At 38.6% G+C, this 21,662-nt stretch overlaps 1 protein-coding gene across 1 annotated transcript in view; it reads left to right on the top strand.

Annotated features, from left to right (window-relative positions):
• The first annotated feature begins 312 nt into the window (after positions 1–312).
• The window catches only part of LOC149147915 (uncharacterized), a 93,647-nt gene continuing 72,297 nt past the window's right edge, over positions 313–21,662 (top strand). The window contains exons 1-6 of the mRNA XM_089442004.1: positions 313–396; positions 546–707; positions 883–1,050; positions 3,973–4,026; positions 4,113–4,256; positions 4,478–4,704. Coding sequence (XP_089298130.1) covers positions 313–396; positions 546–707; positions 883–1,050; positions 3,973–4,026; positions 4,113–4,256; positions 4,478–4,704 — 839 coding nt within the window. The remainder of the gene's footprint in view (positions 397–545; positions 708–882; positions 1,051–3,972; positions 4,027–4,112; positions 4,257–4,477; positions 4,705–21,662) is intronic.

Below are 21,662 nucleotides of genomic sequence, written 5' to 3'. Positions count from 1 at the left end.
TCGTAACATATAAATGCTATTTTGCACATGGATACATATCGTCCAGCTGGAAAGCAACAATAATTTCTTGGGGTGATAAGCACTATAACTCTTAATGTTGTAATTTAAGTATGGCACGCTGAATTATTACCAGCCAGGCTCTATATACTTAGATTGGTAATATATATTTTCATCATTAAACATCACAAAGGGCGTTGGCCTCTGTTCATCCTTTCGTGTTGTTCTTGTTGCCTTTTAATGAGTTCGTTTTTCTTTTTAATGGGTTTGTTTCTGTTTCATGTCGCTTTCACCTCTGCCATTGATGTGCGTGAAATGAGTATCGATGAATACATCAATTTCGTCAATCCTCCAGCAGTGCTGAAATTTCGGGATCAGTATGGAGATAATATTCTTTGTGTAAAATTCGGGATAAGTACGCACATGACAATATAACGCGGGTACAGCAACATAGTGTTGTTTTCAACCTTACAATGCGAAAACAATAGTAAAAATCAAATTTAGAAAATGTTGACATGCGCTTCTGTCTCTTTTTGTGTGTTAAAAAGGGTTTGAAGAAAGCACCGAAACTGAAGTCCTCGACGCTCAATATTTCCAACTTTGACTCCGGCGGCGGAAAGACTTTAAAATTGGTCGCTAGGTCTGAGTGTCCAGCGGACACAGTGGAGGTCAGGGAAATCAAACGTGAAGAAGTGGAAAGAGGAGGATCTGTGAGACAATTTTTAGAGGGGAGGAAGAAGAAAATTAAATGCCATACCTAATGTCAATAACGTTGATGGCGTTGCACGTGAGGTACTTATACCACAATCATCTGATGCCTGCATCTATATTTCTATAACATTCATACATGATTCTCCTGTTCTAATGTATTGTTGTTGTTAACAGCATAGCATGGTGCTATTCGAGCCCCCTCGAGACTTAATATTTGGCGCAACTGCTCTTTTGAATATTTGGCGTCCCGTCGTTGCCGCCGATGCTTATTTTAGTAACAGCCAAATTTGGTTCATGACTAAGAATCGAGGTAAACTGGAGAGCATAGAGCTTGGATGGGCGGTGAGTTTAGAACAAACCCATATCTAAGTATAATTTTTATCGTAATTTCTTTCAAATAAATTTATTTATTTGATGATGAGAGTTAACTTCCATCAAATTTTAAAAAAACCAATTATTTAGTTTGATTTAACTTTGATCTATAAGACTTAAAGAAACTAATTATTTAGTTTGATTTAAGACTTTATTCCTATGCCCAAAAAGCTTGGAGAGAAGCGTCCCAAGCTCACTATAATTTTGACATAGTAAAAGGAGGCTAGGAATATCAGTGTTGAGTAAGCCTAATGGTTAAGAGCATGTGTTTTCTCCTAAGAGGTCATAGGTTCAAAACTAGAGGGGGTAGAGTATGTATGTCTTCGTAGAATTCTTTGCATAGATGTGGGTCCCTTGTCCCGCAAACAAGGGGGTCTCATACAAAAATTTTGTGTCTCGCTTGGCCGTGGCCTTAAAGATGGATAATGAGATCTGCGGAGGTGGGTCCCTTGTCCCACAAACAAGGAGGTCTCATACACAAATTTGGTGTCGCGCTTGTCATGACCTTAAAAATGGATAATGAGATCTATTGTGGTTGTACCTGACTCTATGCCTTCATAGACTTCCCTAGGTGGAGATGGGTCCCTTGTCCCACAAACAAGGAGGTCTCATACACAAATTTGGTTTCTTGCTTGGTCGTGACCTTAAAATGGATAATGATATCTATTGTGATTGTACCTAGGCAGATCCTTTCCATCAATCAATGGTGTTTTATGTCCCTTGTCCCACAAACAAGGGGGTCTCATACACAAATTTGGTGTCTAGCTTGGTCGTAACCTTAAAAATGGATAATAATAATAATAATAATAACAAAGTTTATGAAACTTTGTGGTTGTACCCGATTATGAAACTTGGTGGTTGTACCTAAAAATGGATAATGAGATCTACTGTGGTTGTACCCGGCTTTATGCCTTCGTAGACTTCCCTGCGTGGAGGTGGGTCCCTTGTCCCACAAACAAGGGGGTCTCATACAAAAATTTGGTGTCTCGCTTGGTCGTGACCTTAAAAATGGATAATGAGATCTATTGTGGTTGTACCTGGCTCTATGCCTTCGTAGACTTTCCTGGGCGGAGGTGCGTCCCTTGTCCCACAAACAAGGAGGTCTCATACACAAATTTGGTTTCTCGCTTGGTTGTGACCTTAAAATGGATAATGATATCTATTGTGGTTATACCCGGGCAAATCCTTTCCATCAATGGTGTTTTATGTCCCTTGTCCCATAAACAAGGGGGTCTCATACACAAATTTGGTGTTTGGCTTGGTGTGACCTTAAAAATAGTAATAATAATAACAAATTTTATGAAACTTTATGGTTGTACCCGAGCAGATCATTTCCATCAATGGTGTTTTATGTCCCTTGTCCCACAAACAAGGTGGTCTCATACACAAATATGGTGTCTAGCTTGGCCGTGACCTTAAAAATGGATAATAATAATAATAATAACAAAGATTATGAAACTGAGATCTATTGTAGTTGCACCCTGGGCACTCTAAGAGGAAGTGATTTTCATCCTCAATGTTCATATTCTCACAGAGATGGCAGATCCTTTCCATCAATGGTGTTTTAAGAACTTCCCAAAGACCTGTTTCACTATGGAGCTCATGAGAGTTTATTTTAATCTTGGCTATATTAATTTTCTTCTTTGAACTTGTTAAAACAGAGAGTTACTTTTGATCTTCTAAAGTGGGGTTGATGACCTCCTTATAATATCTTAATTTTCTTTTAGCTACTAAATCTTTCTCACACCACATTTTTTCTTTGAACTTAAAAGTAACAATATTTTTAATGTTATTTATGATTTTTTATCTTGATTTGTGTTATTTAAATTGTTTTTTTTTACTATATATGGATTCACTGCCTTGAATGATTTCAATAAATTCATGCTTGTGATATGCTTAGTCTTAATGCTTATCAATGGTTGTAGTGTAATATGCTTAGTCTTAATGTTTATTAATGATTGTTGTGTAAGAGTTTGTTAGATTACATTGATTTTTAATAAATTTAAAAAATTATGTTAGTGCCAGACTTCTCAGCTCACCAATTTCCTAGGGATTTGAGATTATTCCAATTCTAATAAGTTCCTTCGTGATAAGATCCTCATTACTATTTATAACATTCATTTATATAAATAAATAAATTTTATTTAGCAAAATGGTTCATTACTTTTAATCAATTTAAAAAATTAAATTCGTGCCAAGTGGCTCCCCCATCCACCAATTTTCTAGGGATATGAGATTATTCCAATTCTAATAAATTCTTCCATAATAAGTTAGTAATTATTATTTATAACATTCATTTATAAAAAAAAAAAAAGTTAAAGTTGACCGATAACCTTTTTATACATGGTTAATTAGGTAAATGTGTGTATTAATAAAGCATTTTTAGTGTTGAAATAGTTTTTTGGTTATATTTATGAAGTCTTTATCTGTATCAACCACATTACTATTTTTAATGTGCTTGTACTAGTTAATAAATATATAGAGTACACAAACTTTACTATAATTAAATAATTGACATAATGGAAATTTTAGAAGCCCAATTTTTTAATAAACTTTTTTATAATATTTTGCCAAAAATATTTATTTATTAGACATTTTTTATATAATATTAACAAAAACATTTACCAATTTTAATACTAAATTACACATTATGTATCACAATTTCAAAATAAAATAATTAGCCTATACCATTATGTTATTTCAATCGTTAAAATAAGAGGATTGAAATTTACATTTGAGTAAATAATGAGTGCACTCTCACTCACCATATTCAAGTTTTTGCTCGCTCTCTTTCTTTCAAGCAGCAAAGCAAAGACTGATTTATTGTTTAGGGAAACAGACACTAAATTAAATATCACCAACAAATAATCCATTCTTATATGAATGTTGCAGGTGAATCCAACTAAATACGGCGATAATGAACCAAGGCTCTTTGTTTTATGGACGGTAATTACATGGTTTGAAGTTTGGTGGATGTATTAAAAAAATCATTCATGGTGCAGAGTGCTGATAAGTCAGTGCCTTTGATGCAGTCCGACAACTACCTAAACGGTTGCTATGACTTAGAGTGTGAAGGATATGTGCCAATTCCTGGCGCTCGCTCTCCTCGTTCCGGTTTCGCGCGGGCATCACGGTTAGGAGGGGTTCAGGCCGAATTTCTATTAACAATTGAGCAAGTAAGGATATTTTCCGAATTATATTTGATTTTTGGAATATTTTAAAATCTGATCAAGATAAATAATTTTAATGATTTAATTTTAAATTGGAAATATTTTGTTTAATCTATGATTCTAAATATTTTTAAAATCACATAATTTTTAAGAATATTCTAAAAATCCGCAATAATTTGATTAAATAGCAACGCAACTAAATTGGTAAAATATTATTGGATTTACAGCAAGTGAGACAACGTGTAGGCGAAGTATGGGCTTTACTTTATGAGGACGAGATAATCGGTTATTGGGCGATGTCATTGTTCGAGGGTCTTGGTCAGGGCGCTGCATACTTCGATTTGGGAGGGGAAGTTTGTTATGATCAGAGACCCCAAGGATCGGCCTTGACTAGGACAGAGATGGGTAGCAGTAAATTTGCTTCGAGAGGTTACCATTATGCGTCATATATCAGGTCTATAAAAATGTATGATTCCGCTGGGCATGAAATTCACAGCGAACCGACCACGCTTCAAAGCAAGCCGGAATGTTATCAAGTGGAGTATCACGGCTAAAACCGGGCATTCATGGGTAAACATGTATTCTTTGGAGATCCGGGGCCAACTGCATGCGATGGTGTCCATTGTCTTTCTATTAATTAGATATATAGAAGCAAGCAACGATGACATAGTTAATTGATGTGAGCATATATGGACATAGAGGCAAAGTCGATATAGGAAGTTAGTAAGAGTGGTATATTTTAATTTATTTAATATGAAGAATAAAAAATATATTAATTATATATATAAAAGTTGATGATTTTTTATTATTCAAAAAATATATATAAAGTTGTCAAAATGCATGCGGCCTTACCCCGACCATGTTTGTTGACCAATGCTATTACCATGCTACAGACAAGCAGCAAAATATCCAATTCAAAGATCCATAGCCTTATATGCCTTGCATACCAAAAAATAAAAAGAACTAACAAGACACCAATTACCATAATTACTCATTTGAAATGATAGAAGTAGGATTGTCTTGCCCCGTTCCTAGAGGAGAGAACTAAAGATAGTGGGCATGTCGCTCAAAATGAGCATGTCAGGTTTCCATTTTCTCGGGCTTTTATGTCAAAATATTTTATCCATGCCAAACAACCACAATCCGTTCTTGAACGTGGCACTGAAAGTAGTGCAGTTGCTCCAACTTGGCCATCACTGCCTCGTGTTCTTCCCTCTGAATCATGTCATGATATTTCAGTGTGTCCATAATAGATTGGAACATCTCCTGTTGCGACCAACAACTGCACGTCCAACTCACTAAATGCTTCTCGACTTGCCACCCCACCCTCGTACACAAGAGCCTCATCCACAACCTATGCCCCTACTCCTACTACCTACACCACGATCACCTTATTCGAGGATCCTACAACCTCTATCATCCACAAAACCTGCTACCATTCTTCTCCTGCCACCAACTCCACCTCCCCCATGAGCTCTGCCTCGCTTAATTTCGGTAATATGACTATTGTAAACAACACCAACTCCCACACCACCACCCCATGCACCTGCCAACTCAGGTGTTCCCTCATTCAGACTGGCCAATTCCAGCTTCATCATCACATGAGCATGCAAGGAATGGGGAAGCAGCTTCATCCTAGAAGCCCAATAAAAAGCCAGTGTCCTGAAGCAAGTTTAGACTAACATCAATGACCACCTAGTCAACCCTTGCAATACGCCCCCAACAGCTACCCACTCTACCAGCAAGTTGTCCACCACCATAGGAAGGTTTCACCCAAAACAACAAGGAAGGAACTATTACCTTCATGATCCTACAGGAAGAGGAGCAACGAATGGAAGTTTGCCACCATACGCACACGACCTGTAGAAAAATAATCACAGACCAATTCACATCCCACTGAGAGTCGAATACCTCTCTAAGTGTTGCATGATTGACACTATATAACCACCTAAATACAAGCACCATGAATCCCCATATTCCTTCTCACACAAGAGAGGTATGATATTTCACACGAATAGTAGTAGAGACATTAGCTGCAACATAATGGGAAGGAAGATTTCCTGCCCTCCCCCACCCATGCCAAATGCCATAAGTCATGCATCGAATGTTAGTGGGTTACAACTGTCCACCACCCTCATAAGGGACTCCTCCTCTCTAATGACAATTTGGCATAGCTCATCCAAAAGAGGGGAATTGTAAGGGAACAACTAGTCGAGGAGAAGCTCCTGGCCATTATGATCGCTCCCCCAGTTAGCTAACTTGTCTACTTCTTGGTTCCCTTGTCTTCATGCATTCTCAGTGATTATATATTCTGAGGATAAGCATGCTTGGATTCTTTCAAAAATGAATTCCAGTCTCCAACTTTTGACCACCTTTTTGAAAGGAAATCCATTGATTAGCTTCTGTAAGATAGAAATTACTAATTGGGAATCCCCTGAGACCTAAAGATTGGTTAGACCCATCTCTATCACTAATTGGAGGCCCTTTTCCAAAGCTAGTAGCTTAACAACATTATTGGTAGTGATGCGACATGGCATTGCAAATAGTTTAATTGTCTTTCCCTTAACATCCTGTATTAGGCTACCTAATCTTGTGTCGGGGTTTCCCTTAGAGGCGTCGTCAAAGTTCAGTTTGTAGAATCCTGAAGGGGGTCGAAGAAACTTTTCAACCGATGATCTCTTCACTGATATCACCCTAGTGGAAACTAAAGAAGAGGCAGTTGGACAAATCTCCAAGGCCTGGAGAATTAAGGACTCCCTACCATCATCTTTCTTGTCTTTTGTCCCCCCATCTTTCAACCAAGATGGATTCTTTAATGTTGTATTTGATCACTTCCCATACCTGATTGGTCCTTATAGGCTCTGAGTGGAAGACCACCTTATTCCTAGCTTTCCAAAGGTTCCATAAAGTAAAACCTTGAGAAAGGCACCATGCTCTGTTAACGATTGGATTCTTGAAGAGGTTCCAGTGCCAAAGATCTAATGATTCTTTCGGGCTATTCATTGATTGGTCTTGAGCTGCAAAAATATTTTCAATGTGGCTCCATATCTTTTTCACAGCTAGGAAAAAGTTGAGGAGATGATTCATTGTCTATTCCTCCTTTATACAAAGAGGAGACTGTGGTGGGCCTTCAAAACCATTACGCCTAATCCTCTCCCAAGTAAGAAGTTTTCCCTACCCAATTAACTAGAGGAAAACGGATACTTTAGGCCAAAGACCTAAATACTAGATTGATCTCCAAAGAGGGTCTTGCTCTGGGTCATTTGTGGTTGAAAGAATGGCATAAGCTTCCTTTACTGAGAACATGCCTCTGGAACGATGTCCCCACCAAACTTTGTCTGGAGCATCACTTAATAATATGAGGCATTGCTAAAGAATGTTAGACAAATCATCGCATGGAAGGGATGGGTCACAATCCAGCCAGTGAGCTTGCGACTTCCATTCTCTCCATTTGGTGGGTGGATTGGAAGCTACCCAGAAATATTTAATAAGCACCACCCCTACGTGAGAGGTGAAGTTTTGGATGTCCCTAATATTTCCCAATTAGGTCAACTTGGGTTGTTGCATCTATGCATCCTCCCAGAATTTGGCCTTGTGACCATTTTGTATCTCCCAAGATCCATGCTTCTGAATTAAGTGTCTACTCTCTTTAGCTAGGCTCCAAATGGAGGAGACTTCAAGTAGGGTTTGAGGGTCTGGACTGCATTTTTTACCCTACTTGTGAGACTACAACATTTTCCACATTTCTTGTCCTCCTTGTAGCCATTTCCACCAAATCTTGGTACATGTAGCCCTGGATAAGGTCTCTTGGTCTTTCAACCTAAGACCCATGTGAGTTTTAGGCTTACAAATCTTATCTCAGGCAACTAAGGACTATTCTCTAACAATCTGAATTCCCCACCAAAGAAATTTGAGAAACTTAGCAACCAATTATTTCTAGACGCTCTTAGTGGCATGGAGTTCCAAAATCTAGAAAACAGGGAGGGCTTGCAAAACTGATTTCAAGAGAATGAGTCTACCTATCGAGTTTAGAATCTTGAAAGTCTAGCTTGAGAGTTTACGATTCAAGCATTCCAGAAGATCTCTCCAACAGGACAACACAAGAGAATTTGGTACTAAAGGGATCCCCAGATAAGTACTAGGCAAAGAGCCAATATGAAAACCAAGGGACCTTTTTAGGTGTCTTTGAACTCCAGGGTGAGTATGAAAAAAGAAGATGTCAGATTTTTCCCATTGACAATTGTTCCTGAAGCTTGCTGGAAAATTTCCAGGATGGAACTCATTTGACAAACTTCTTGTAATGTAGGCTTACCAAAAAGCATATTGTCATCTACAAATTGCTAGTGTGATACAAGAGGGGCCTTCGTGGTAATTCTCAGAACTTGAATGAGACCACGCTTAGATGCCGACTTGATTAATCTCCCCAAGCCTTCTCCTCAAATAATGTATATGAACATGGGAAGGGTATCCCCTTGCCTCATCCCTCGCAACCCCCTGAAAGGGAGAGAGGGAGAACCATTGACAATAATAGAGTAGAAGGGGGTTTCTATCATAGATTTTACCCAAGCAACACAACAGAGATATATATAAAAATAAAATAAAAAAATTCAATCACAAAAAGAAGATAATTCCAACTCATACCATCGTATGCTTTAGACATATCTAATTTGATGAGCATACTTGGTGTTTTGGAGGACTTCAAAGAGTGCACCATTTCATGATTCATAATGATACCATCCATGATCTTCCTTCCTTCGATAAATCCAGTCTACTTGGGGTTGATGATGTACATCATTAAGGGTTTAAGCCATTGAACCATGATGCCTAAAATTATCTTATAAACAACATTTCATAAGGAAATAGGTATAAAACCATTCGGGTCCACCACCACAACTTTCTTTGGAATAAGAGTCAAGAAGGTGGCATTTAGACCTTACCAAATTCTCTGAGATCAATGGGCTTCTTCCACCAACTCATGGATTTTAGGACTGAGAAAGGACTAGCAGGGTTTGAAGAATTCTGAAGTGAAACCATTCGGCCCCGAGGCCTTGTTGGAGGGGAGATTGTGAACCATGTATTCTACTTCCTCATAAGATATCACCCACATTAATGCCTTATTTCACTCCTCTAAAACCAACTGAGGGATACATTTTTTGATTTTGTGAATCACTTCCCTTCTGTCTACCTGAGGTTCTGTGAATAAGGTTTGGAAATGGGTGATCAATGCATCAATGATTTCCTCGTGTTGAACAAGCCTCTAACCATCCTTCCCATTGAGAGAGAATATTATGTTCACCTATCTATGTTTTATCATTGTTCGATGGAAAAACTTTGTGTTGCGCTCCCCTTCTTTGAGCCATTAAACTCTTGATTTCTGCTTCCATAAAATATCCTCTTATTTCCTTCTTTTCTCCAGAGCGACGAGGACCCGTCCCTCCTAGGCCTCCAACTCCTCCATCCTTCCCTCGAGAATAATATTTTGTTGAATTACTTTCATTTCCTCCTTGAGGGCTCGTTTATGCTTAGGAATATTGTCAAAGTCAGAGATGTTCCATTATTTAATCCACTTTTGAAGCTCCTTCAGCTTGAGCTGGAAAGTTTCAATGAGAATATTCTTAGATATCATGATCTCATTCCACCATCCCTCTAATTTCTCGATGAATTGTGGTCTCTCTTTCTAGAATGCCTCGATATGGAAAGGCCTATTTCTTGGGGTCATTTGCAACCTAATGGGCCAGTGGTTAGATCCTAAGCAGCAATAAAATTTTGAAATTGTAAATCTTGTTGAAGGATATTATGGGATATGAGAAATCGGTCTAACCTCGAGGCGATTTGATGCTTACGTCCTCTCGAATTATTCCATGTGAAAATACCATTGCTAAAATCTATATCCTCTGTGTTGATTTCTTGAATAGTTCCCTGAAAGACTCGAAAGATGGGATCCAATACGTGCACACCCCCCTTCTTTTCACCTAGTTCCTTGATCATATTTAAATCCCTAAAAGGGATCAAACTATCGTTGGCCATAAATTCTTTCAACTTCTAAAGACTATGAAGAAAACCAACCTTCTCTCCTGGGATTGTTGGTATGTAGATCCATGTTAACCAAACGTTTGTTGAGGAGCTAAATCATTCAAATTGTCCAAAAGATGGTTGGAGAAGGTTATCCAAGATCTAAAGGAGATCTATCTAGTGTCCTAGATAAACCCTAGCCCACCCATCATTCCCTTGGCATCCAGCTCCATGCTATTCGCCACTAGTGAAAAACGACTCACAATTTCACCTAACATCTGTTATGATACTTTAGCTTCATGTAAAACTATGTTATATAGCTTTTCTTGATAAATATGTTCTCTGAGATACGACAACTTACCTTTCAAGTTGAGGCCTCTTATGTTCCATGAGATCAATTTCATCGAGCGGGGGTAAGAGATCTTCAGTAGTACTCTGTGAGAACATTAGCCTGTCCTAAGTTAACCAAAATAGCTTTGGCTTCCTTGATTACCTCTCTTGTGGGTTTTCTATCTTTACTTCTCTTTTCGAATCCCGAACTGAACTTTGAACGCTGAGATGAGGCTTTCTCCTCCTAGACTACCACGGTTGCATGTGGGGAAGATTCCGTGGGGGCTGATGTTGTTCCCATTCTTTGAAGATCTAGTAAAATTGATACAATTGCTCTTGAGGTATATCCATTGAGCCATCCTTGGCCCAATTCCTTAAGAAGGCCACCATAATCTGTTCATCAGAATTGAGTTGATCCATTTTTATATCGGTCTCTAATGCTTGTTGGACTTGAGCTAGAACCCTTTGGATCTCCTTACCATTTGATTGTGCCTTTGGGGATTTCCTTTTACTTGTTTGTTTGTTCTTAGGGTTTTCAAGACTTTCTTTAACTTCCATCCCATGTTGTGGTTGGGCCTCTATTGTAGGGGCTTTTGGATATTCTCTTTCTGCAGTCCCTTCCAGCAGGGCAAAGCAATTTTCAGCTTTCTAAATTGGGGTTTTCGTCGAGGTGGAGGAGTACGATTGGGAGGACCCTTATTGTTCGATGAGCATCGTCCTAAGACTTCCTAAAATCCGTCCAGAGGAGTGTTACCAGGGGAGTTGGATTCTCCTTAGGCCTCGAGGGAAGTCTCGAATGAGGTGCCCATACTCATGGCATATTTGGAATTTGAACGGGACATGTTCATATTCTAGAGGTTGAGACTAGACTTCATCCTAGTATTCGATTTCGACTTATTCTGATAGTGTTTGGAAAATATTCATGTATACACATATTCGGGCATAAGATGCAAATCTTCTACGTCTAGTGATTTCTGAAATTTGCATAAAGTTACTAATAGAGTTGTCTACCAACTCCAAAATGTTTGTTTCCCATAAATCTTCTCGTAAGGAATATAGTGTGACCTAGATGGGCGCTGATAGAAACTGCTCCTTATTCAAATTGTAACAGGGTTCCCAGTATCTCATGAATAGTACCACACTATTCATAAAGTAAGTGTCATTGTCCAGAACTCTTCTCTTATCCTCTAGATCCTCAAAGATCACCGTGAAAAAACCTTTCACTCTTAAAAAAATCTCGATTAGGGCCCTTGGCTAACATTTTAGCTGGATCCATCTAAGTATATAGGTCTCCTTGGGTCAAGTACCCATGAATTTGCATATTATTTCATGATCTTGTACAAACTGCCGAGATTGGACTACGCAGTTACTAGGGATTATAACCCTAATATTTTTTGCTACCTTCAGAAGGAAACGACCTTTCATCGGATTTCCACTGTGCTCCCACCGCTGGAGATGCAACCTGTTTTCTTTTGTGCTAACATGCCGAACCACATGGATCAAGGGTAGAGAAATGGTTTCCAGCAAGAACAAACTTGAAGGAGGGAGGGGCTCCCCCTCCCCCAAGGGGAACTAATATGGGCCCAATCTACCTAATGTGAGCTTCAAGGTAGACTTTAACTTCTTTATCCAAGTAAAATTGGATGGGTAGTCAAGATTCAGAATTCTGAAAAAAATTCCTAGCTCTTTGAAACCCTCACAAAGCTCTCCTATAAATTTTGAGTTTAATTATATATTTTTCATATAGATATAATTCACTTTTTAATATATTTTAATTACAAAATTGAGATTCACTTCACTTTATTATGGATATTCTTAAATTATAAATAAGTTTTGTTATAATATGATGGGTTAATATTATGGTTTATCAACACTACATGTTAAAGAGCCATACATCATTTCACATGATACTAGTTGATATAGTTCCTTTTGTTTTTAATAATAACTTTTTTAATAGTTTTAAAGCATTATGTAGCTTTTAAAAAATGGGGCGTCATCAACAAGAAGTGCACCACGAATCTGTAGCTGCTCCACCAAGCTAGAATTTGAGATCATTTGGGTGCACCCTTGGACACATATTTTCAAGGATTAAAAGAGGAAGCCAAAAAATATATAGTGATTCTATATCACGATGGCACTTTGTGGTTAAAAAATCCACTAGATAATATTACTACTTCTCTCTATAACATCACTTGAGTGTCACATACCGGGGACAAAATTTTGAAAACCATTGAATCCAATGCATGGATTAGAGAACTCACTAGTTGGATAACAACAAAGAAGTTGAAAGGAATTAGTATCCTCGTGTAAAATGCTCCTACATGACAGTCTCCTTATGCCTTACTCCAACTCATTGTGCATCCAACATTAAATTGAACATGTTGGAAGCCACTAGTCAAATAAAAAATTCGAGAAAATAGTACAAATGGGTAGACCATGTCCCCAACATGCTAAATACCAACTTCAAATAATGTCAAAACCCTACTAAGGTCGTTCATTTCTAGTATCTTTTAATTTATCTTGATATGGTGCAAGTATAAAGAAAAATGTTTGGTAAATGAAAAATTACAAGGATTTGACACGTGGGTGGTCAGGTACCCCCAAGTTAGTCTCACCAATGGAAAATTTTAGAAATTGGTAAAATAAAGGTGCTAAATAAATGGAGGGTATCTCAAAAAAATTATAAAATGTTGCCCAACAAATCACACATGAAATTGGGCCTTGACATGAAAATGGTTTGGTAAATCAATTCTGATGATGTACAACTCAAGGAACTACCATACCCACCTTTGATTAAGCAATTTTTTGATGAATCGAGCTAATATACAAACATTGGTTTCCCTATACCAAAGGCCACTTAGGAGACTCAAACTAAAGTCCTCCTTCCATTCACAAGCAATGAATAGGAAGAAGAGAGGGAAGCTAAGAAATACATAGTGTCATTTATGATTAGCCTATCATGCCTCGTACCAGAGACTTCTAGTAAGTTGACGAGTAAGGAGGAAAAAAAATGATTGAGGTCGAGGAACAAGAAACGGGAATAAACTGGCAAGAAGTCTTAAAATATATCACTCTCAATGATCCTAAGCTACAGAAATCCTTGGATGTAATAGCAAAATAAATACTGGAAGAAAGAAGAACTAAGGGAAAATCTACACGGAAGTAGAAAATGCCATAGAATTCCTATGGTTGTTAGTTTGGTTGGACATCCTATAGTCCTTAGACCAATCAAAAGAAACTTTTATTGAGACTATAAAGCAAAAAATGTTGGCACAAAAGGATTGGGAAAATCATCAGTAGGAACTGACAACATAGTTGAGTGTACCAAGGGGAACACATCCAAAAAAATGGATGCAATATTAGCCTAGTGGGGGTGATAAGTAGAAAGCAATGATCCCCAACATCAACCTTACTACAACTTCACCACCAATCACTACAACATATGTTGTAGGGGAGAATGGTGGGAAGTAGATTCAAGAGGAAAAATAGGTCAAGACCCAGGAAATCTCATTAGAATATGTCGAACCAATAGATCTGAGCGAGGAAACCCCAATCAATGTTAATCCCAAGTAACAAGAAGTACATGGCACACCACGGGATCAGGAGAGAACTACTTATTCAACCTTGATGGAAACATCTACTTGAACAACAAGTTTAGGATTGTCGAAGGGGCCTCTTTAGTAGAAGGATGCAGGGAAATCTAAAAACCCAAAATTGCAAGAGTAGTCAAAATCGACTACATTGCCATATGATTTAAAATATGCATCTAAAGGACATGTATTTTCTTATTTATCATATACAACGAAGGAAGTTAGTGGAATATGGAAGAAGAATTTGATTGACAGTGATAAGTTGAGATATAGGAAGCCACAGGAAGAGTTGATACAGTTGAATTGCATGAAATTATTAGCACGAAAACTCCTTCTCGACATCCCTACCAAGATTGATGATCCACTAGTTATTCAACAATTGGTATACCAATTGGTAGATCACAATGTACAAACAAATGAATAGGTTGCTCAGCTACAACAAAAGGCTAGAAAACAAGGTAATCAAGAGTTTTCGACTATTATAGAACGAATACAAGGCCTATATGCAAGCCAACCAAAATATAGAAAGAACATTAGAGAGGATTACAACACTTAGTACTATTCTTAACAATTGGTTGACCTGTCTATTGAACAAATGTGGTCATTTGTGGGAACAACATATGTTGTTTCGATATTTATCCTCACAGTGGATTATCACATTTGAAAGTCAGGCTTGGACTACATTAGAAGGTCATATAGTGCAAGGAAAAAAGGTAGAAAGAGAGATAAATGTATGAAGAAATGAAATGGCTTAGAGAAGGAAAGAAAGCAAAAATTGAAGCCTTTAATTTCGTCTAGTACCTATGGAATATCAATGAAAAAAAATAGTAATTAGGGCAACAGGGTATTCCTGACTTGCTTGTTATCCAAGAAATATAGATATAAAAAAAAAAGAAAAATTTTTGGCAGATATGAAAAGCCTCAAGGTGTATGCCCAATAATCTATGAAATATTGGTTAATATTTTACCAACACCTTCAAAAACTTGCACCCATAATCTATCAGATGACATTTGGATAAACCCATGTCCCAACACCCTCAGCACATCTGACATCGCCTTGAAATAAGTTCCAATTTTTTTAGCCAAGCACAGTGGAATGTGGCCCATAGGTCCCATGGTATTAGTTTGACATTCTAGAATCAAAGGTCGAGGGTTCTAACTAGTGGGGTAGAAGAGGAATTCACGTATTAATCCCTCTGGGATGAGTACAAGGAACAAAGGATGGTTAGCCTATAGGATTAATCAACCAAATAGCATAGGAACATACAAGGGAACTGTTGTCACTCACTACTTTATAAAGTTATAAGTTGCCTATAGTGCAGAAAAGAGGTGAAGGTTGAATCCATTTTTGAAGCCAAAGAACATATTAGAGCTTAATTAGACCCTCTCCATTGCATATTTATCAGAAAGAGATTTCCAACAGTATATGGAAGTCCAAAAATGGACCTCTGGGTCATACAATATGGCATGTTGAAGTTACCCATGGAAACTCAAAAGACAAAGAGGAAAGGTCCAAATACAAAGGAAAATCACATATCGCAGGACAATGAGCCAATCATAATCACAAATCATCTATCAGAGGGTTAAGGCAGAGATTTTTATCACATATAAGAGGTCAGGGGTAGTCCCGCATCCTGCAATCTTGCATCCCATATGTCCTGCATACCACATCACGCAATATCTCTATATCTAGTCTCATGATCCCCCATCCCGCAACATCGCAGTCCCGCACACTCCAAAGGCTTGTGTTATCACCGATTTGTGATATAATGTTAAATCATCGGGAATTGTCGAAAAGGCTTAACAAAGGAAATGCATGAAAAAACAAGGACATGCAGGCCCCCCCTCTCTCCTCAACATGGCAGTATGGTTTATCAGAGGTCGGGAGTCCAGGGCATAGTGAATCCCGCAATCCCATGATATTAGTAATCGACAGAGTAAAGGGGATACTACTTTAAAAACCTTGCAATCTTGCCCAATTTGTGATACATTGTTAAATTGTCGAGGAGAGGCCGATTCTATTTAACAAAGGAATTCATGAAAAACCAAGGTTGGGTGGGCCATTTTCCCTCTCCTCCAAGGGGTCATGTGGTGCAATGCCATTGGCCAGTATGTATGACATGGTAGTATGGAAATGACGTCGCAGTACAAAGGACAGGTGGCCTTCAAATTCAGCATTTTCAAGGGTCCTATAGGGGTATTTCTGGGTGACACATGTCACCACTCATAGGATGACACGTGGTAGTGATGAAATCCCCCCCACAGATTGGAAATCAACGTTCGCACACAACAAAGTCTCTCTTCCTCCCAAGTTCTTTTTAGGCTTGTGATTGCGATAAGCGGGGATCCTCCTGGATATGATATATTATGTGATATAGCCTATAAATCCCTCATGTCCAGACAGTCAGCCAGCACTGAGAAAAAAAGTAAAAGGGCATTCCCCTCCCGCAGTGCGATTGTGATACTCTTAGTGGGCCCAACCCCACAATTCGACGATTGCAGGGTTCATGGGGAAATAATAGTGGCAACCCTCTGAAAACACCGAAGTGCAGGATTTCATATAACAAAGGAAAGAAGCCCCCAGACAAAAGCCTGAAGGCCTTAGTGCCTGAGTACTTAGCACTTGGTCACATCCCCTGGTCATATGAAGGAAATAGAAGAAAGTGGCCATAGCAAAAGGGGCCTAAGAGGAAATCAGAACGCGCATGTTTCATAATGTTTCAGTGATAAAGGCCCGCACTTGAAAGACTTTTTGTTACATCGTAAATGCATCCCCAGGAAGACCAAGAGCACAATACAGATATTTTAAATACGGATGGGTCGACATCTCCAGCATTGAATAAGAGTATGGTGTGCTAGTGCACCAGTATGGGAGACTGAGGAGTGCTTACTGATTTAGCATGGGCCTCCAATCGACTTCAAAGAAAGAGATAATTAGGTATTTAAGGAAAAATGGACAGAAATCAGATGAGTAGCAGAGGGGCGCACACGACAAGGACATGTCTTGACGAGAGGCTATTCACAGGAATAGTAGAAGGGACACTTCCTCCATCATCCTCCAGTTTTTTTTTAGTTTTGAAATTTCCATTTAGTTCCAAGAAGGGATCGAATCCCATTGTAATAATTTTGGGAAATAACACCTTACATAGGCCGAGACAACTAATCTAACAAACAGCTGGAGCTCTGGCTCAGATATTTTGTTGCAATTGTAATCCAAGCTCCCCCTCTTATTATAAATAGGGGGAATAAACACTTAGGAAAGGTTCCAGAATTTCTCACCCAAAGGGTCTAAATTTTGAGATGCCACTTTGGTTCTATTTTCTTATTCATGGGGGACTTGACTAATGTTGTGTTGAATGCATGGAATGGTTATTGGACCCTCTAAGTATTAATGAAACTCTCTTGGTGATTCCAAGCATGATCAATGTGCAACATGTTTCTTCTTGGTAAATCACATTCCATTTGTATTTTCCCCTCTCTGAAATAGTATAATGAAGCTGTTAGTTGCGCTCTGATTTATGGATTTATCTTGGCTACTAAATAGAGAACAATACTTGTGCATATTGCAGACTTACTTGTGTTATTCACTAGCATTACAATACCTGTAGAAACTACAAATTTACTTGTATTTGATTAGCCTACAATACTTGTGGTAGCTCAAATTTAATTTAGTTGTTGGAAGAGAATTATACCCATGTTATAGTTGGCTTGAAACCTTAATTAGCACTCAGTTGTTTCTATCACTCCACCTAATTCCTCTTCCATATTTCTGCTGGAACATTGTTGCTAAAGATTCTGTTTGTTACAACCCTATGCACCTATTCCCCCCTTCCTCTCCTTCTCTCCACCATTACTACAACTTCAGTATTGAGTTGTCTCAGTGTTCTGTGTCGGCCACCAAGAGAAGCCATTTCTCTTTGAGATTGCCCCGATATACCCCCCACATTTGGATCCATCTATTGGCTTGAGTCTACCTTAATAAAGGCTTATTGAGACAAGCCCCTCTTATTATTTTATTACGTGAAAATTGGAGTGCAACTCAAACCCCACTCATAATATTCCCATGCACTCCTCTACTTAAGATATCCTAATCACTGGTCTACAATCAACCCAGAGGTTATCTCTAGGAGTCTTTCTATCTCTCCTACAACACTTGTGTTGCTGGTGCAATCTGAAGTGACAAGATCTTTCTAGCACCATTTTCGGGGAATGAATTACAATATTTTTTCTTGGGTATGACAAAATTTTACATTTCCTCTATTAGGTGAGGAAGGGCAGGGTGGGTTGACGATTTCTCAGCTTGGTGACTCCACTTTCAATTTTATGTTAAACATCCTAGCAAATCCACTGTTCATATCTCTATTTGATCATACTAGATTTCAAGCAGCTCCATACTCACTTTGATGCTACAGGAGCCAAAAAATTTCCCTACCTTTGAACCTGCAATCACTCATATAGGGAGGTTTTCAAGATGGCCATTCCTGCATTCCTGGCCAACAAATTTTCCCCACTGGATTTCTCTTCTATTGTTGGTTATCCCAATCATGTCCCTACATTTCATGAATGGAATACCTATTTTCCTAGATTTGGTGGAAGCACAACTAGAAGGCTTGACCAACACCTCAAAGAATTTCATGAATGCATGCAAAAACTAGGCATTTTCCTTGAAGATGTACAAATGAAATTGTTCATGTATTCTTTAGAGGAGGGTGCTATAGTTTGGTACAGAACAATACCTCGTGGAAGTATATCTTCCCTAAGAAGTTTTCATATAGAATTTAATCACTATTTTAAAGAATTATATCCACCTAATGCTCTATTCAAATATTGTTTCACACATTTTTATGAGGAAGAAATTATCAAGGTCGAAGACCCCACTGAAGATGTTTGTGAAGCTCCACTTCAAGAAAACATCCTCTCACACCAAGAAGCATCACCCAATGAGCAAGAAAGAGAAGAATGGAATGTCATCGAGCTGCCAATAAACCCTCAGGGGTTTGCATCGGTTGAATGTGATGTTTCCCCTTCCTATGATGAATACAAGTCTAGTGAAGAGTCAAGTGATACAAAGCCGCCACGCTCCTAGCTATGGGAAGTTGTGAAAGAAGAGGAAGCCCACCAGGAATTCACTAAAGAGTCTTTAGTCCACGATGCACATCTTTCACCTTGAGAACATGATTAAGAACCTCCTCCTCTTTGTGATTTTTATTATTCATAGGAGGAAGATGTGGTCATGGAGGTTCAGAAGTAGATGTTTACCTGCAAGTGGGGACAAATCTCCCAACAAGCAGTTTTTCAAGAAGAGCCCAAAGATGAAAGACCACCAAGAGTCTACTATTGCCTGCTGCAGAAAGGTTCCTGCGAAGAATTTTCAACAGATTCTCCAATATATGATTCCTACAATTCAAACAATGAAGAATATGTTGCAAATTTCCAAGAGGGTTGTCCCATTGAAGAATGGGTAGTAAAATATTAGCAACAAGTTTTTCTTGAAAAAACTAAAGTTGAGGGGCTGGATAGTGTTTGTGGTTACCCTGGCCAAGAGGATATTGGTTAGCATACTACTCATGAAAAAGAGGTAGTTGCAAAATTTCCCTATCCATTCCGTGACCCTATGGTTGAGTACATGAGCCTATTATTAATCCAGCAACAGAGGTTGTATCAACTGCATGTATCCAGTTTTTTATTTGAAGCATTTCATGGTGAATGATTGTTTTAATTTTTATTTTTTAGCAGTGTGAAAGCAAAAGGTCCAGTACTCAAATGTTGGCCTAGATCCATTGGAGGGTTAAACTCACTTAGGTGAATTGAGCCTTGCATATAAGTAGGAATGTATTTAAATAAGCTCACTAGATCAGCATTTAATCTCCAATTGGTAGGATTTATTTTTACGCATTGTAGATGGGTAAGGAAATCTCCATGGAGATTTTCTAGTTGCAAAATTCGATTATATTTCTGACTCCATGCCCAATGGTGAAGGATACTAGTCTATAGGTTCTCAACACCTTGCCAACAAGGCACTATCCCTAGTTGGAGCCAATGTTGTCACTCACTACTTTATAAAGTTATCAATTGCCCAGAGTGCAGAAAAAAAGTCCAGGTTGAAGCCATTTCCCAAGACACATGAGCTATCATATCTTAATCAGAACCTCTCCATTGCATAGTGCTCAAAAATAGCTTTCTAATGATATATGGAAGTCCGAAAATGGACCTATGGATCATAAGATATGGCATCTTGAGGTTACCCATGGAAATCTAGAAGACAAAGAGGAAAGGACCAAATACAAAGGCAAATCGCATATCGCAGGACCATGAGACAATCACAATCATAAATCATCTATCAGTGGGTCCATGCGAAGTTGTTTATCGCATATCATAGGTCAGGGGCAGTCTCGCATCCTGCAATATCGCTATATCGTAGTCCCGCAATCCCGCAACATCGCAGTCCCACACAGTCCAAAACCTTGCATTATCGCTGATTTGCGATATACTATTAAATCGTCAGGGATCATCGAAAAGTATTAAAAAAGGAAATGCATGAAAAAATAGGGACAAGCGGGCCCTTTCTCTCTCATACACATGGCAGTACAGTTTATCAGAGGTTGGGGGCCCTAGTCACAATGAATCTTGGAATCCCGTGATATCAATAATCGACGAAGTAAAGGGGATACCACTTTAAAAACTTTACAACCTCGCCGATTTGCGGTATAGTGCTAAATCATTTGGGAGGGGTTGATTCTATTTAACAAAGGAATTCACGAAAAAACCAAGGCCGAGAGGGCCATTTTCTCTCTCACCCAAGGGGCCACGTGGCGCAATCCCATTGGCCATATATATGACATGGCAACTGACATCATCAATGACGTGGTAGTATGGAAATGATGTGGCAGTACAGAGGACACATGGCATTCAAATTCAACATTTTCAGGGGTCCTATAGGGACATTTTCAGGTGACACATGTCACCACTCACAGGGTGACACGTGGAAGTGATGACATCCCCCACGCACATCGGTAATCGGTGATCATGCACATCAAAGTATCTCTTCTGTTGGACACCTAATCCTCAATGGGTTAGTGTGGAAGCCGAATGGACAAAAGGAGTCCAAGAGACCTTGGGATGTGAAACCCAACGATCAAACAATGTACTATAAATGTATATCATTCGTCAATAAAAATTGTACTGCATGTTTTATCTTTCATATTTTCTGGTTGCCCATGTGTGTTTAACATGGTATCAGAGCGGGCGAATTCTAGCCCTGCTCATATTTGAGTCACTGTTTACTTGTGGCCTTTTGTTTTGTTTCTCTCAGCAGACCTATGCAGTGACCATTAATGTTATGTGGGTCGTGAACTCTCAGTGCAGTGATATTGCTAGTTGATTAATTCATGCGCTGGTGTTGAATTTGTTGTATATATTTGTGCTGGCAGATGATAATTTTTGGTGCATTGAATGAATGGTTGATTAATTCATGCGCTGG

The sequence above is a fragment of the Pinus tabuliformis genome, chromosome 9, assembly GCF_031772625.1.
Source record: "Pinus tabuliformis cultivar Carrire ecotype Pingquan chromosome 9, CPIR1, whole genome shotgun sequence".
NCBI classification, from domain to species: Eukaryota; Viridiplantae; Streptophyta; class Pinopsida; order Pinales; family Pinaceae; genus Pinus; species Pinus tabuliformis.
The sequence above is the reverse complement of the archived record's forward strand: the minus strand, read 5'-3'. Positions and strand labels throughout refer to the sequence as shown.